A 16,997-nucleotide genomic window follows, 5' to 3' on the forward strand; every position below is an offset into this window, starting at 1 on the left:
ACGAGTGGGTCCAGACTAGAAAGTTCTGCAGTTCCCGAGACTGTGGAGGGCAGCATCTTGCTGCCGTTTAGCTGTGGGCTTCGGATGTCCCATCATGTAGCAGCAGCCTCACGCTCTCCCAGGCGAGCACTAAGGGCAAGACCTCTGTGTTCAGCATCTGTCCAACAAGAGCTGCCTGCTTTGATAACCATCAGTTACCAAGCCCATATGGGCTGCCCTGGCACTCCTCAACTTCCTTCCTTTTGTAACTCCCCTTTCCCAGCCTTGCCAAGCCCTGCACCTCCTTCTTGGCCCCTCTTGCCTTTAGTGCATGTCACCGCTGTCCAAATCAATAGAGAACTCACTTGGTGCCAAATTCTTTTCCCTGTGGCAATAGTGACTGATGTTTGGATCTGCTCAGCACCTTGCCACCAGTGCCAGTTTGACTTTGCCAATTAATGTGATAAAGCTGTGACATTTGATAATATGATCAAGGGGTGTGCTGTTCCCACAGTCCGTGGCACTTCCTTCTATGTGGGAAAGGTCCAGAAGAGAGGTTTAGCTCGGAACATCTGTCCAAGCCACTGTAATGAAAATTCCAGAATCACTTAGAATCTATCAAGAATATGAGCTGGGAACTGTGGAGAGAGGGAATTGGAGGCAGGAGCAACAAGTCTGAGAATCAGGAATTGGCGTCCCCAGGCCAAGTCTGAGATGAGACACAAGACGAGCTGACCCCTTAACTTACGGCAGTGGCCCAGAGCCTCCTTGGGTTCCTTCATTCCTGACTGTACGAGACTTGCCAATATGATGGGCCTTTTCCCAGACCCATTATCTAAAGCGACTCAGATGACTCTGATGACTCCCAGAAACAGCTGAAGAGGACAGAACGCGGAGCAAGGCCACACCCACCCGGGGGTTGACCTGCCTCAGAGAACTCCCTTTGTGAGCAGAGGTCTCTGCATAATGTCTAGCAGGTGGCCCTAATCACAGAAGTGGGCCTGCCTCTGCCTTCAGGGCTGGCTTAGAGTGTTAGTGTCACTAGCCAGTTCCACCTCTGGACACATAGGTAGAATGGTGCCAGTGAAATCACTAGTGGGTGTCAAGGACTTAGAACATCCACCGTGAACTCCAGAGGATCATCCAGCAGCACTGAGGTTGACTCTGGGCATCTCCATGCCCTGTGGAGGACACTCGGATAGCAGGGGCCGCATGCAGGAAGCCTATCAGCACACCATCAGGGGCTGCTCTCTCCAGTTGGACTGGTCTCCTCATTTCCTCTACTCTCCCCAGCTTCTGGCTCCTTTGCTTGCTAGAGGGGAGGGAGTGGGGGTGCAGAAGCCTGGCTGCTGCTGTCAGCAACTCTCGGCACACTAATGCAAACTGGATGTGACTTGTAAAGCAAGGCAGTTCCGGAATGATCTGGGAATTCCGCACCGTGGCCCAGGCCATTCATGGGTGGCTAACACAGTCCTTATAAATCTAATGTGTGTGGGGGATTCTTCTCGCAGAAGCATTGCTTTGCTCTCGCTATCCTGTAGGAGAAGCAGGAACCTGGGGAAGAAGTCAGGATCTGGGTCACTGTTCCCTGAGCCCCAGGTGGGAAGTGGTCTTGGACTTGGGTCCTTCCCCAAAGCCAGACTCAGATTACTGATCTTTCCAAGGGCCCGACAGCTGCTTACGCTACCTCTGCGTATGGGAGGGAAGGCAGAGTATCTCTGGGGAATCCACCCCAGGACTTTCTAACTGGCATCTGGTTTTATTTATAGGGTGCTGGCATCTCTGGCTGTCCCTGGCATTTCTTCATCCACGGGCTCCTTTACCTTGTTAGCTCGCCCTGTGTGGGGTGTTTCGTGGCTTCTACTGGGGGGCACACTGTGAACTATCTTTCTACTCTCAGCATAGCTGAGCCAACTTGCTTCAATCCCCTGCTGCTGGGCAGATCTGGGAGGGTCACAGAAATGGCCCTGTAGCTGCCACCCCTCAGAGATGGTGTCCGGGCTAAAGCAGGTCTGGAACTCCCAGCATGCTTTGGTCAAGAATGGCTCAGAGCTGTCCCCAGGCCCGACCCCATCAGAACCCAGTCCTGGGGAGGTTTCGGGTAAATCAGGAGCAGTGCAGGGAATGGAAGTCTGTCAAATGAGTGCCCGAATGCCAGGTACGATGGCAAGGTGCCCCATACGTGTATCCTGTGCCGTCCACAACAACTCCATGAGTTAGTCGTCATAGCTTCTCCCATTCGACAGAAGAAATGGGCCCAGAAGTGTCAAGTGATTTGCCAAGGGTCACACAGGGGTGCTTAAAACCATAGCCTCTCCTTTGCCAAACAGAGCGAGCCCCTGGCCTAACACTGGTGGCCGCTGTCTACGAGCAGCCCTCTCCAAATGTAAGGTGCTTTTCTCTCTGTTTAGGAGTCCCATTGGGTCTTCAGCACTTCCTGTCCTGAGATACAGGGTATGTCTCCGACTTAAAGCCTTGTCTGACTGCACATAGGAATCAGCCAGGGAGATTCGGAAGCCTCTAACACAAGGACAATCTTGAACAGTCTGGAGTACTATGAATACTTTGAAGGAAGTCTTCATGCACAGCCACAGCAGTATTAGAGCAGATCAGTATTAGGTCAGATGTAGCTATATGCTCACGACCTGTCCAGCCTTGTCACACACATAGAGATCACCTCTGGGAAGGCTTCCCTGAAGGGTGCCCCCTGTATCTGCGGATTATTACACTGCAATTTCCTCTCCTGGATTCCTGTGCGCCCCACCCCTCCACTACGTGTGAGACGATGACAGCCACCCAACATCCCGTTGTGTCCCCATTTACACACAGAGACCCTGGTGTGGCAGGAAAGTAGGGGTGGAGAAAGTCATCGAGATTAAGATACAGGGTTAGAGAGATGACGGTTCGGTGCTTAAGGGCGCTGGCTCCTGCTGCTCTTCCAGAGAACCAGAACTTGGTTTCCAGCACTCATGCTGGACAGTGCACAACTGGTTGTAACTTCAGCCCCAGGGGTCTGACACCTTTGTCTTGCCTCCATGGGCACTGCACACACACACACACACACACACACACACACACACACGCACACACGCACACATGCACGCGCGCACACACGCACACATGCACACACGCATACACGTACACACATGCACACACACAGGCAAAAATAAATAATAAATCAGATCTTTAGAAAAAAAGGTTACTATAAGAAAAAAGAAAAACAGTTGGCAGAAGGACTGGAAAACAAAACAGGAAAGTCCCATCTGGGAAGTCAGTGCTGTGTAAATGACCTATAAAGGGTCATAAATGGGCGCTGAGAGGACTCAAGGCTTTTGAGTCTGGGACCTGTCCCAGCTCTCCAGTGCACTTCCACTCTCAGGAGTTCCTCCCTCTCCCCTTATACCTTTTCTATCGCTATTCATGGTCTGTGTCTTTGTTCTGGTACGCAAGAATATGGAAATCGTAGCAGGTACCCTCTGGACGCAAACCCAAGCTTTAGCAATGGCACAGCGAAAGTATTCAGTGCATTGCACGGAATGAGAAAGTAGATGCGTTGGATGGGTGGGTGAGTGGGATCCAGATCACTGTTTAAGGGCTCTAAGAACAGGGTGGAGTACTAAGTAACTCAGAGCCTTCTGCGGCTAGGTATGGGAGGGTCCCAGAACCCGGAGAACTCTGCTTCTAAAGCGAGCCCAAGCTACGGTCAAAATAGTCCAGCCCCTTGATGTTTGTTTTTCCTGCCTTGCAGTCCCCGCTGCCAAAGCCAAACAAGAAGCAAGAAAGGAGGTTGTGGAGAGTAGAAATAAACACACGGGGCTGGGAAAATGGGCTCTGCAGTTTCTGCAGCTGCGGAGCGGGGCGGGGGGTGGGGGGCCCAGGGATAATTTGGACCATCTGCCCATTGAGAAAGTTGAACTTTCATTCTCTTATAAAGGAAGAACTCCTCATGCCCTGAGCTGGCCTGGAGTCCCCTAACCCCTAGGCTGGGGTGACACTTCTCAACAGGAAATGTGATCCATATGGGAGCCTGGGAGCCATCCCTGAAGAGAAGGAAGGCGTTTCTGGGAGGCTCTCCTGGAGGGCATTGCCCGAGGGTGTGGGTGTAGGAAACACCATTTGTGGGGGGAGGGGGTCTGCTCTGATCCTAATGGGGACCTGGTGCCTCTTCAGGGTGTTTTGTTAGAGGTTCTAGGTTGGCCAGTGCCACCACCCCCTCCAAGGAGAACGAAGAAGGGAGAAGACTCTGTCTAGGTCACCTGAAGAAGTGACCCCTCCTGGGCTGTCCCTGGGCTGTGTCTCCCTTATGCTGGGTCTCCGAATGGATGACACTCCAGGATACTAAGGACTATTAGGTAGAAGATGCAGCAGCTATAGCCCCTGAGGTGCTCTGGCTGCTATCTGTCTGCCTGCCTGCCTGTCTGCTTGCCTGCCTGCCTGTCTGTCTGTCTGTCTGTCTGTATGTCTGTGTGCTCTTGACTATGGAGGCCAGAGGTTGAAGTCAAGGGTCTTCCTCTCCTTTTCTCCATCTTGTTTTTTGAGTCAGTGTCTCTCCCTAAGACTGGACCCCACCGTTCAGCAGGACTAGCTGGCTAGAGATTCTGTTACATGCGTGCCACCCACCATACGAGGGCTTTTCAGGTATGTTCTGAACTCAGGTCCTCATGCTCACGTGGCAAAGACTTTACCATCTCCCCATTCCCCAGTACTGGCCCTTTAAACTGCTGACTCCTGCCTTTCTCTGCTGGATTTGGTCACATGGTCTCTGGAAACTAAGTGCCTGGCTCTCTGATGCTACTATTGCTAACTGTCCTGGTTCCTGATCTTTGTCAATAAAGATGTGTCTCGGGGCTTGCGACATGTCTCCGTAGGTTAAGGTGCTGCCAAGACGGACAGCCTGAGTTTTATCCCTGGGACCTACAAGATAGAAGGAGATCAGACTCCTGGCATCAACATATACACACAATAAATAAATTAATCTAGTTTTCAAAAGATGTGTCATGGGGCTGGAGAGATGACTCAGCGGTTGGGAGTGTGTTCTGCACTTAGGGAGGACATGAGTTTGGTTCCCGGCACCCACATGAATGGCCCACAGCATCTATGATTCCAGCTCCAGTGACTGATGCCTCTGATCCAGGTACCTACACTTGTGTACACGCCAACAAGCACACACACACACAGTTGAAAAGAGTAAAACTAAATCTTAAGAAAGATGCATCTATCAAATAATAAATGAAGACCTCACCTTGCCATTTGGCGCTAGGAGCTCGCACCACGGCAGTGGGAGAGGGTCGAAGCCCAAAGCTTCTCACAACTGTATTTATAGGTATCTTCCAAGCAGTGGTGTGGGTAGCTGAGGCTATCTACTGAACAGCTGTGTGGGTAGCTGAGGCTATCTACTGAACAGCTGTGTGGGTAGCTGAGGCTATCTACTGAACAGCTGTGTGGGTAGCTGAGGCTATCCTCTCTCCTCCTTTTGTTTTCTGGCCTTTTCAAATGGAACCAAGACAAGAGAGTCAATAAACCTCTTTTTTTTTAATTTTAAAATTTTTTTTTCTGGGTTAGAAAGGAAGCCAGGAGAGCCAGGAGACATTCAAGAGTGCTGATTGCTCGTGTCAGCAGGCCTTGAGCCTTACTCAAGCCCTCCAGGGAGAGATGCTGACATTTGAAAGACCTCACTTGAAAGGCTTTCTGGATGCGTTGCTGAACCAGCGCCCTATCCCCTCAGGCCCAGTGGCCACTCTGGGGGGACTCCTGGGGATGTTTTTTTCTCCTTCCACACACCGGTTCCTATGTTAGTTTGGGTCCTTCCCAGTCCAGGGTTAAGCAACCCCAAGTCCATATTGTAAATCCTCACCTGGAGACTCAGCTTAGTACCAATGCGGCCACCCCAGGTGAGGACGTGCCCCTCGGTAGTGTCTGCCTCCGTTTGAGGGATGACACACAGAGAACTCAGTGACAAGGGTGGTCTGTGTTTGTGTTGTGAAACTCAGCCTGAGCCTGAGGGAGGATCATGGTGGGGACTGTGGTATGGTGAGGTGGCAAGTGACCCGCCCAGGCTGAGTCAGCAAGGAAGCCAACGGGTAGCCTTACCCCCACAGCACCCACAAGACCTCCTCGGAGGTCTTTTCCCGTTTCTTTCTTTTTCCATCTAAATCCCACTGGCATCTCCTTGAAGAAAAGAAGCTTTCTGCCACCCATGGGGGAGACAAGAGACCACAAATACCCTCCAAGGTATCTTCCCCACCCAAGGATGGAGAGGGCCATGGAGTTAGGACGTCAATCAATGGCAGCCCTCAGACTTTCCAGCTTCATCTGCAAGGTTCTTGTTTTACTCTACACCCAGCAGTACCATGGGAAAGAGAGAGAGAGAGAGAGAGAGAGAGAGAGCGCGCTCAGGGTCCCAGGGGCTGGGAGTCACTCTTGAGTTTGTTTGAAATGTTTTCTAAACAAATTGTCCAGTCATTCCTAGTTTTTCTGTATATCTCAACTTTGCTTCAACTTAAACCTTATTTGTACAAACCCCACATCAATGACCTCAACTTCGGTTCTTTAGTGCTTGCAAGGCCTTTAAAAATATTAGTTTACTTTTTAAAAATGTGTATGTCGTGTGCGTGTAGGCCAGAAGACAGTGTTGGATCTGCTGGAGCTGGACCTAGGCATTGTGAGCCACCCACTGTGGGTGCTGGGAGTCAAACTTGGGTCCTCTGGAAGAACAGCAAGTTGGCTTAACCGCTGAGCCACCTCTCCAGCACCATCAAGAAGTCTTTGTTCACCTTCTGCCTGAGGTTTGGCTCACTGAGACTTTACTTGCAGGACAGATCCCAGAAAGTAGACCTCTGAATCCTAAGGGAGCTGCTGCTTCCAGGTGTCGGGCAGAAAAACTGACGGGAACAGAGCCAGGGCGATGAGCTAGCAGCATGCTGGACTCAAAACAGTAACCTGGTTGGCTTGACTGGCCGTCATGGATACCCCCACAAGAAAAGCTGTTCAAAGCAGCCAACTCTCCCAAATCCGGAATATACCCCTGGCTGCTAACTCTTGCTTAGTACGAATGCCAAACATTCATTTGTTTATTGTTTCCTAACTAGCTGCCCTGCTCAGGCACTGGCTCTCGACTCCTGTATTCACTTAAATGTGTTGAGAATACAGATATTAGCGGCCTGTCAATGACCTCACCACGGCTGTGTTCCCAAGGGGACTGCATTTCTTTTAGCATTGCCATCAGCGTTCGTTCCTTGACTGGGTACAGGACCCATTCCTGCCTCTCTTCAGCTGACCTCCCTTTACAGGGGGAGAAACAGGAGGAGGAGCCAGCTCTGTGAAACATTTTAGCAAATGACTGAACTCAAGGAGGTCACGAGACACACGGATGTCAGCAACTGGATCTAAAGTGAGGACCCTGTGAGTCTGAGCACTGAACCTATGGAGTCCATACTGATAAAATAGACACCTGGCTGGTGCTAGAAAACTTGCGGTATGGGCAAAGTCAGCTTGAGGTCATAGCATGTGGACGAGCTGGGAAGAAGCCAGAGTTTTTCTCTGAGCTGCCCCATGGCTCATACTGTTTGTTGGGAGTTTCACGGAGTTTGGGTCTTGTCTTTGTTTGGGGTGATGTTTCTGAAAAAGACCTGGAAGGGCCCACCTGGCATGCCTCAGATCTTGGAAACGAGGAGAGCTATCAGGATGACAAAGCCTCTGGTCTGTTTCTCCCCCAGTCATCTCCCAGTGCTCAATTCTACAGAGACCCTGCTGGTGGCTTCCCAAAGTCATAGAGGGTCAAGGTAACCTCCTGGACCACTGCAAAAGTTATGGGAGGGTTTTTCTCTTGGCTCCTGAGCTTGGATTTCGTTTCTAATACCTTAGACTCTCACTCAGCCTGTCTACAGGAGTACCAGCTCCATGTCCAGCTCCCAGCATCCGGAATGCCATTGTTCTTCCCAAGTGCCTACCGGACCTCAACTTTCCCTTTAGTGTTTGGGTCAGAACTTCTCTTTGACCTTGTCCCCACGTCTATAGCTCTTCTGAAGGCCACCTGTAACTGTTAACAGGTCTCTCTCCCCCTGCTAGATGGAAGCTCCTGGTCCAAATACTCAGTAGACATTTGCCAAAGGGACAGGCCCCTCTTCACTCCTGCGTATTCTCCTCACTCATGCTTTCCTTCCGTCTACATTACCTACCTTCTCGTTCTGATACAAGTGAGGGAGGCCAGTTCCCACTCCCCGAGAATCCCCTCATCTTCTCTGGCCTCTACTCTTTTTCAAGTCAGTTCTCTCCTGGTCCCTGGGTCCCAATCCCTGTCTGCCCTGCAAACAGCTCTGCTCTATCACATCTTGATCTCCACCAGGCCTCCTTCAACCTTGTCCTTGTTCTCTCTCTCTCTCTCTCTCTCTCTCTCTCTCTCTCTCTGATTCTTTCCCATTTCCACATAGAAATTACCAGACACCAGGAGGACAAGGAGAATGAATGAACTGGTGAAGAGCTACCCTGAATGAATGAGTGAATAAACACCACAGAGAAACGCAGATGACTCTGTATCCGGGGTATCAGTCAGCCTCCACCATCAGGAAGCATGCTAAGGGCATGAGACAGAAGGGCTTGACTGGCAGATCCAGAGCCTGTCCTGCACAGGTCTGAGCCCTGCTCAGAGCCACGGAGACAGGAAAGGACAGTCTTAGCTTGGCAAAGTGCAGAGCAAACAGAGCAGATTCCCTAAAGGTAACTAAGACTTGCTGAGGAAGGAATTAGCACCTTCCACCCGAACTACTCAGGATAGACACCATGGCCCAAGGAGACGTGAGCTAAGTCAAAGATGATACAGAAGGATTGATGTGTGGACTCAAGACCAGACAGGCCTTCCTCGTGTCCTGGACTTCCCTTACAAAGAATGCCAGGGATCACTGGGCAGGTTCCTTTCAACCTCCAGTCCCCCTTATCTCCATATCATGGGTATAATAATTGTGATTCTTACAGGTCACTGTGAAAACTAAGAAATCAACGCTTCCAGAATCTCTCTCCTGCCTCCCAGAAAGAGTGAATATTAGCAGTGTTATGCAAGTGGCCCAGTTTTCTTACCATGGTTTCCCTTCAGACACATTGTTGCTGAGACATACAAGTTACTCAAGGATTTTAGGTTCTAAGCATGGCTAATAAAGTGCTATTATTTGTTCACTGAGGAAGCAACAACCCCATCTCTTCAGGCCTGAGATAAGATTGGCTTTTGGTGTGACATTATTCTCCAAGGCACAGGTATAGGAGGATGGGAATCTACATACTTCAAGGAGTCCCTTCACCGTTTTTATTTTAAACAGAAGTAGCCAACATCTCAACAGCCACTGGAAAACTACCTGGAATCACCCTCTGTTGATCACTCATTCATTCTGTGGTGTGTGTGTGTGTGTGTGTGTGTTCATGTGTGTGTGTTCATGTGTGTGTCTGTGTGTGTGTGTGTGCGTGCGCGCGTGAGTGCGCGGCGCGCACCCACATGTGCACAGAGGCCAAAGGCTCTGTCGGTCTGTACTTTACCCTCTTGAGACAGGACCTTTCACTGAATCTGGATCTAGACTGGCAACCTCCAGACCTCAGTGATCCTCCTGTCCCCACCCCCACAACACGGGGCTGCAGGGGCACACAGCCCACACTCTGTGTGTGCACGTGTGTATGTGTGTGTGTGTGTGTGTGTGTGTGTGTCTGGCTTCCCTGGAACCCAGAACCCCCTTTACTTAAACAATAAAACACCCACAAAATATTAAGTATTTCCCCAGTGTTCTGATCCTCCAATGATAACTATCAACTAACACTTTCTTGGAATTCACTCCACATTCGGCTGCATAGTTTTTCCCATGTGAAATCAAACTGAGAAAAATTTTTAAAGCAATCCGAGCTTATAGACTGCTTAAAATTCATGCCCCGGGATTTAAACAAACCTTTACCTATACACGTGTATATTTATCTTGCAAATAAGCCATATAGCAAGGTAAAACAAACGCCTGTCTTCCTTGAGACGTGCGTACGGATCTTGTTTTTTCCCTGGCCCAAATTTCCAAACGTCAAATATTTAATGGGATGATTGATGTCTAAGGCCCGAGGGGAAAATAAAATTCTTTACTTCTCATCAAGAAAAATACCCAAAGATTTGGATTCTAGACCCAATGCAGCCATCATCTAAGAGGGTTACCTTGGAATCCCTCCATGTCTCTGTTCTTGGTGTCTGCTCAATGACCTGCAGTGGTGGGGCTGGGAATGGGACAGGAAGTGATTTGAAGCCTATCCAAACCACCAAACCCCACGACTCCACCTTCAATATGGATAAGATTTTTGTTCTGAAAAAAATACCTTAACACTAACTACAACCATGGTTCCTGGGAGATTTCTATAATACTATGCACTGTCCACTAGCCAGTGAGAGGCGTCCATCTTGATGTTGTCATGAATACTGTTACTATAGCAACACTCCCTGTTGCAACCTTGGGTATTTGCCATGCAGGTAAACTTGAAGTATTTGGTAAAGGTTTCAAGTCTCTGGCAAAGGCACCAGTTACCAGAACTCAGCCTGGCAAGCTGACCCTGCACCACCAGCTCAGGGCTTTGAGGCTCTCTGGCACTGAGAACTTACACTTCCTACCCCATAGGTCCTACAGCGGAGCTGCCCAGAGCCCAGGGAATGACTACGAAAGCCAGCCCTAGAAGTAGGCACTGTGCCTGTCAGAATTTCCACACTTTCTGAAAGATGAGCTGTGAGCTTCTCCTCAGGGACAGGAGGGTTGTGGAGACGCAACAGGAGTCTCCAGATGACCTGTCCTGAAGCAACCTGGGAAGCGGAGGCTGTGGGAAGGCAACCCTGCTGTCTCACAGACTCAGACCACAGTTCGGAACTGAGCCAAAGGTTCCATCAGCCTGGGCTTCTACCAGCGTCTAGAGCTACGAGGGAGGGGGAGCACACGAGGAACTTCGGGGATCCCCGCTCTCCCATCCAAGACTCCACTGTCCCAAGACCGCGGCCTGACTTTCCATTCCAGAATCAGAAAGCCACCTCCCCCGTGTTCAGTTCAGGGCCTCTGACCGTGGGGAAGGTAAATGACAGCCTTCCAGATCTGTGGTTCTAGAATTCTTGTCTGTGCCCTTCCTCACACTGTGGATAGCTTCCAGCTAGCCAAGCCCCTGACCTTCCAGTTCCATAGTACAAGACCGTTTCTGGGGTCTTTGAAGAGAGGCTAAGCGTTTTGTACAAGCTATGGCTTGGGCTTTCTAGATGAGCCCTGGGCTCCAGTCTGGGTGTAGTCTCCCCAAGATAAGAAAGAAACCTTCCTTCCTCTGGAACTGACGTCAGTCCCTGGCTGGGCAGTCCATAGGCTATAAGGTTAAGTGGAGGGGCGCTTTTCCCCAGACTCTAGCTGGAAGCCTCACGCCATCCAGCTTTATCTTCTACCAAACCTGCTCTGTCTGGGTAGATAGTGACCATGCTCATTCTACTGGCTGTGACCTCCCGTTTGGGTTCTCAAGTCAGCTAAGAGATCAGCTGGCAGACAGTTCCTGGTGAGACCCCTCTGGTATGTGGGCAACATTTCTGATCTCACTCTCAAAGGTCATCTTTCCACACAGTTCCTCCCTTCCTGCCCAGCCCACACCAGTTGTTTATTTCTCAGAACTAAATGCTACAGCCCAGTGCTTCTCAGCCACCCCGGCAGCATTTTGTCACAATCACTCGACACTAAGTGCAGGAGCAGGCAGTACCCTAAAGACCACATTTGCTACCCTGTCCTTTGGGGGAAGTCCCCCCAGTAATGTTCCAGATTGTACTTCCCCAGCTCTGGTACCCAGGCCACAATCCTGAGGGTAATGCCCAGAGAACAGGTGCCCATAGACATGCTAGCCCACCCATGAATATAGACTCAGAGCCAATGGCACCACGTACTACATGTTCTATTCTTGTTTGGAACTTGGCTACAAGGGTCTATGCATTCTTCCCTCAGTCTCCCTGGAGCAGCACTTTGGAGGAAGATAGATCTCACAGACATGTGGCTCGGCTAGATCAGCCAGCTTGCAACAAATACAGAAAGGGTTTCAGCAGAGGTGCCCGTTCCCCTGTAAAATGGCAGAGTTTGCCTGGGAACGTCTTTAGTCTCATGGCTCCAGAAGTAACAAACGCAAAGACGGAAGAGGTTGCACTGAGCCGCTGCACTCTTCCCTGAACATAGCGTGGACTGTTTCTGCAAAGTCTGCAGCTGTGTTTTACCAAATATCTCCAGTGATTTTAAGAAGAATGTCCGATTTGGTGTATGACATGGAATATTAGTGGCTGATACTTCATGGGCCCTGAATCAGGCATCTGGACTCTGTCATACATGAACCAGCTCGGTCAGTTTTCACCGTGGCTCTGAGAGGTCAGGGCTGACCACCTCCACTGTATAGAGGAATAATGGAAGCCCAAAGATTGTATATAGGCAGTTAGTGATGCCGGGGGCAGGAAACCTCCACATCCTTTCTCACAACCCCAGCCCAGCACCCCTACGGTTTGTTGATGCCTATTGCTGAGCCAGTGGGGGCGAAAAGGAAAAAGAAAAAGGAAAACAAAGAAAAAGAAGAAGGTAGATTCATTGATATTCAAGTTCTAGCACCTGACCCCTGACCGTATAGGGCTCCACTCTATCCCCAAAGAACCCAGTAACCCAGCAGAACCCCCTTACCATTTATCTCTCCTCTCTCTCCTTTCTCTCCCTTTGGGCCTCGGTCACCTGCAACAGAAGGGAAACAGGCATTAGGAGTGGAAACAAACCTGATTTGTTAGTGGGATGTTATCTTTGGGTTTGCTAACCCACGGCCAGGCAGCAGCCGCCAGAGGGCACTGTAGGGAAGAGAATTATGATGTCTGCTCTGGTCCTGCAGGGAAAGAGTGAGAGAGTCTACTACTCCCTCTAGTGAAAGTACCAGAAAGCCCCTGCTACCACATACCACCAAGGGAAGCCTGGGACGGGGCAGGTGGGCAATGGAGCAAAGTCAAAGTTGGAGAGAAAAATACACCCAGGTTCACTCCCACAACCGCAATACGGAAGGGGACTGAGCTCCAGCGGTCATGGAGACAGGTTATATGTCAGGCGGTTTTTTTCTGGTAGGGGAGACTGTAAAACATGAGGCAGAGTTTCCAAGGACTTGTGGAATTTCCTTTCCGGGGTTAGTTAAAAGATCAGAGCTTTCCCCAGCTTCCTCCTCTTTCAATAAAGCAGAATGTCCTGGCACTGCTCAGGGGCCCAGAGAAAGGCAAGGGGGATTCTAGTTTACTGCTCTCCAGACAAACATCTGCGAGTCAAAAGCCCACTGCTAACTGTGGGTGAAGAAAGCAGATCAGAAAATGCCAAGGGAGAGAATTTACTGCGATCCTGGGTTTGAAACAAAACAAAACAAAAGCAACCACATACGTGGCTGAATACATTTAGGGAAGCATCCAGCAGCATGTGCTCCAAAGAGCTCACAGTGGTCACTCTGAAGAATAAGAGCCAAAGGGGCCAAAGGAGAAAGGGCTTCCTATTTACTTTGCCCTTCCTACGTCTCTGTACTACCTAGCTATTTTTCAGCAAGCATGGTCTATCTTTACAGTCTTTAAAAGTTACGTGTTTTCAAATTAGGATCACAAAAGAAAAAAACTCAGTACTTTTTATCGCTAAAGAGTAGAATATGGCTCTCTCTCTCTGTCTGTCTGTCTCTCTCCCCCCCTCCCTCTCTCCTTTAATAAACGTTTATGCCTATAAAAAAAAGAGTAGAATATGAATTTCCAATAGTCTAGAACGGGAGACCTCCCAGATGCAAAGTGGGAATGATGAGCAGTACTAGGTTATCCTGATAATAAGTGAAACCTGGGCATCTGTGCAAGGAACATCAGTTATCCTTGTCTTCTGCAGTGATAAAGGGAGGTCTGTTGATCTATCATCTATCTATCTATCTATCTATCTATCTATCTATCTATCTTCTATCATCTATCTATCTATCTATCTATCTATCTATCCATCCATCCATCCATCTATCTGAGAATGGTTTCTCCATGTAGCTCTGGCCTTGGAATCAGAGAGATCCACCGGTCTCTGCTTCCCGAGTGCTGGGATTAAAGGAGGGCATCATCACACCTGGCCAACCTGACAATCCCAAATGGAAAGGGAGCCATAGGGACTGACTCTGAAGTAGGTTCCCTTAAAAACGAGCAAGGGGAATAGCCAGAGAAAGAAGAAAGAAGCTATAAGAAGAAACAGTGCCAGCTAAGTCAACCTGAGACATGAAATAAATGGATATCCCATTCAGGTACTCATAGCAGGCACCAGGGGAAGCATTAAGAGTCTTGCAGAAGGCGGGGAGGCTGGTATGACTAGTGAGGAGGGGCAATACGGGCTTGCAGTCTAGTTTTCTTCTGAGAGACCCCTCGCTAGCCTTCGTTGCTCTTATCTCTGGGTTGAAACCTGTACACACACACACACCCACACCCACACACACACACACAGAGTTTTGCTGAATGGCAGCTCCAAACTGCAGCGAGTTTCATTGTTACCTTTGAATCCGCGCAGGCCCATGGGACCTGTGGCCCCTAACTTCCCATCATCACCCTTGGGGCCAGGCAGTCCTGGGGTACCTCTCTCTCCGGGCAGACCTAGGGTGAGAAGAGACAAGGGTGGAGCTACAGATTCAGAAAAGTCCTTTAGATGCCAAAGCCTGGTTTAATAATTCATGTAACCTCGGTCTCCCATCACCTCTGCGTCTTCTTGTTTGCATCCTGCAGGTCGGCTCAGGGCATCTGTATATGCACCTTAACCACCCTTCCCTGGCCCTTCATCCTTGAAGGCCTAGTAGTGCTGCAAGTGGATAGTAGTGCCAGTCCCATCCAGATACCCATACGCATGTTGGACTTCTAAATTCTGCACACATCTTTTGGATTTCTTTCTGTGCGCAGGGGATAAAGAATCTCATTTAATCCTCGTGACCAACATAAAGGTATTATTTCATCCATGCTACAAATAAGGAAACTGAGGCTCACAGATGGTAAGTCACTTGGGCACACAGCAAAGGGCTTTGGAGGCAGGCTCTGAGTCTTGGTCTTTCTTACAGAAACATCATGGTTGGTCACCATCATGTCACACTTCAGGCTGAGGGGTTTGCTGGTCCTTAGGGAGGAGGGGATGCTATGGGGATGACATTAGTGAGTGAGAGAAGGGTGAGGTAATGCCTCAACCTAATTAAAGACAAACAGACCAAACCAAACACTCCCTTTCTTTCCATAAACAAAGAGGCAAAACTGTGAGGACGTCCACAAAACCAATCAATGGGTGCATAGCCTGCCATCCCATTAGGCCCTGGGCTCCAGGTTCTTGGCCATCAGACCCCGTGGCCACAGCCTGTACTGAATGCACCATGGTGAGCCAGAATCAGCAAACACTTTTATGAGCAAGAGCCCAAGGCCCCCAAGAGTCCTGACCCGAGTCTAGTCATCGCTGCGGAACACAGTTCTCTTAATCAACTGCCTAATTGTTCTTTCCTGCTTGGAGAGCAAGCTGCTTTTCATTGGGCCCCTTTTTTCCACAGCACGAGAAACCTATCCCCGAGTCACTACCCCAGGGCTACTATCAAATGACTGGGAGAGGACAGTGGCCTCCCAAGGGTGTGAGGACATCAACAACATTGATGGAATGTCTCTCTTTCCCTTCTTGACACGATGCATCTGTTCCCAGGGTCTAAGAGTCCTGTGGCAACTGAGCTCCAAGCCTAAGGCAAGATGTGCCCAAAACTCCCCACCCTATGAATCACTGGGCAGGAAAAGTGGCTCTGCTCTCCTGGGAACCTCAGGGCATCCTCGGCCATGGAACTGAGGACAGAACAGAGGTCAGGCTGGAGACCTCCCCTTCCAGGCCCTGTCTTCTCTTCTTTGTCTGTAATATACCTAGTGATTTGGCAGGAACAATTCCTAAAATAAATAACCAGAACCCTCCCCACGAGGCTTCTTCTCCTTGCATCATTTTGAAACCTCCTCACTCTGAGGAATGCCACATGTGACACTGGCTCAGCCATGGGTAGACTCACATGCTTGACGGAGTCCCTGATAAGAAACGCCTAAGACCAAGAGCCAAAGGAAAATATAGTCTTTCTAGAAGGTCCTAAACGCCCCACCCCATCTGCCACCAGCCATGGGGAATGGGATATCAGGAAGTGAGATGGGGCAGAGGCGTGTCAGACTCCTAGGATCACAGAACACCTTCCCGTGGGGGCAGTGATTTTGGGGACTCTTGTGAGTTCTTGCCTTAAGATCCTGGTATTTTTTTTTTTTTCAGGAAAAGCATTTGGCCTGTTCTGTGACTAGACTGACAACTGCTTAGTCACCCGGTGGAAGAACAGTGGAAGTTTATTATCCCTAGGAAGAGAGGTCAGGGGTGGACTTGAACTCCCGCCCCAGGTTCCTCCCAGGGTATCCCATTACCTCGCAGTCCAGGGAATCCAGGAGTACCTGGCTTTCCCTCCTTTCCTTCATTGCCCTGGTCACCTTTGGGTCCTGGTGGCCCTGAAAGAGGACAACAGCAAGGTTAGAGGGTGAGAAAGCCAGGACATCCGCAGAGAAAGCAGACAGCTCCCCCTGTAACGAGAGGAAGAGCCAGGATTCTGCTTTGGAAGCATGGAGATGCCAGTTACTCGGCTCTGGGGGACATCAGGGGAGGTTTCCTGAAATCTCAAGAAGAAACAGGTATAGCTAAGTAAAGAAGGGGGGACAGTATTCAGGGTTATTGATGACCCTCTCAAATCCATATGTTGAAGTTCTTATGGTTTGGAAAGGGGGCTGTAGGAGGGGACTGGGTTTATACGAGGTCATGAGGATGGGACCTTTCTCAGTGCCATTAGTGGCTTTAGAAAAGGAGGAAAGTCAGCTATGGCGGAGCACACCTGTAGCCCCAGCACTTACTCAGGAGGCAGAGGTAGGAGGATAGTGAGCTTAGGGCCAGCCTGGGCTATATCATAAGCTCCCGTCTCCTATCTGGAGCTTGGCACTAGTACTC

At 49.8% G+C, this 16,997-nt stretch overlaps 1 protein-coding gene across 1 annotated transcript in view; it reads right to left on the bottom strand.

Annotated features, from left to right (window-relative positions):
• Scara5 (scavenger receptor class A member 5) overlaps positions 1-16,997 on the bottom strand; it is a 92,174-nt gene that overhangs the window by 10,377 nt on the left and 64,800 nt on the right. The window contains exons 5-7 of the mRNA XM_050152353.1: positions 16,427-16,507; positions 14,510-14,608; positions 12,663-12,710 (exon numbers count right to left, since the gene is read on the bottom strand). Coding sequence (XP_050008310.1) covers positions 12,663-12,710; positions 14,510-14,608; positions 16,427-16,507 — 228 coding nt within the window. The remainder of the gene's footprint in view (positions 1-12,662; positions 12,711-14,509; positions 14,609-16,426; positions 16,508-16,997) is intronic.

Source organism: Alexandromys fortis, unplaced genomic scaffold (assembly GCF_014885135.2).
Source record: "Alexandromys fortis isolate MF-2015 unplaced genomic scaffold, M_Fortis_MF-2015_v1.1 scaffold_75, whole genome shotgun sequence".
NCBI classification, from domain to species: Eukaryota; Metazoa; Chordata; class Mammalia; order Rodentia; family Cricetidae; genus Alexandromys; species Alexandromys fortis.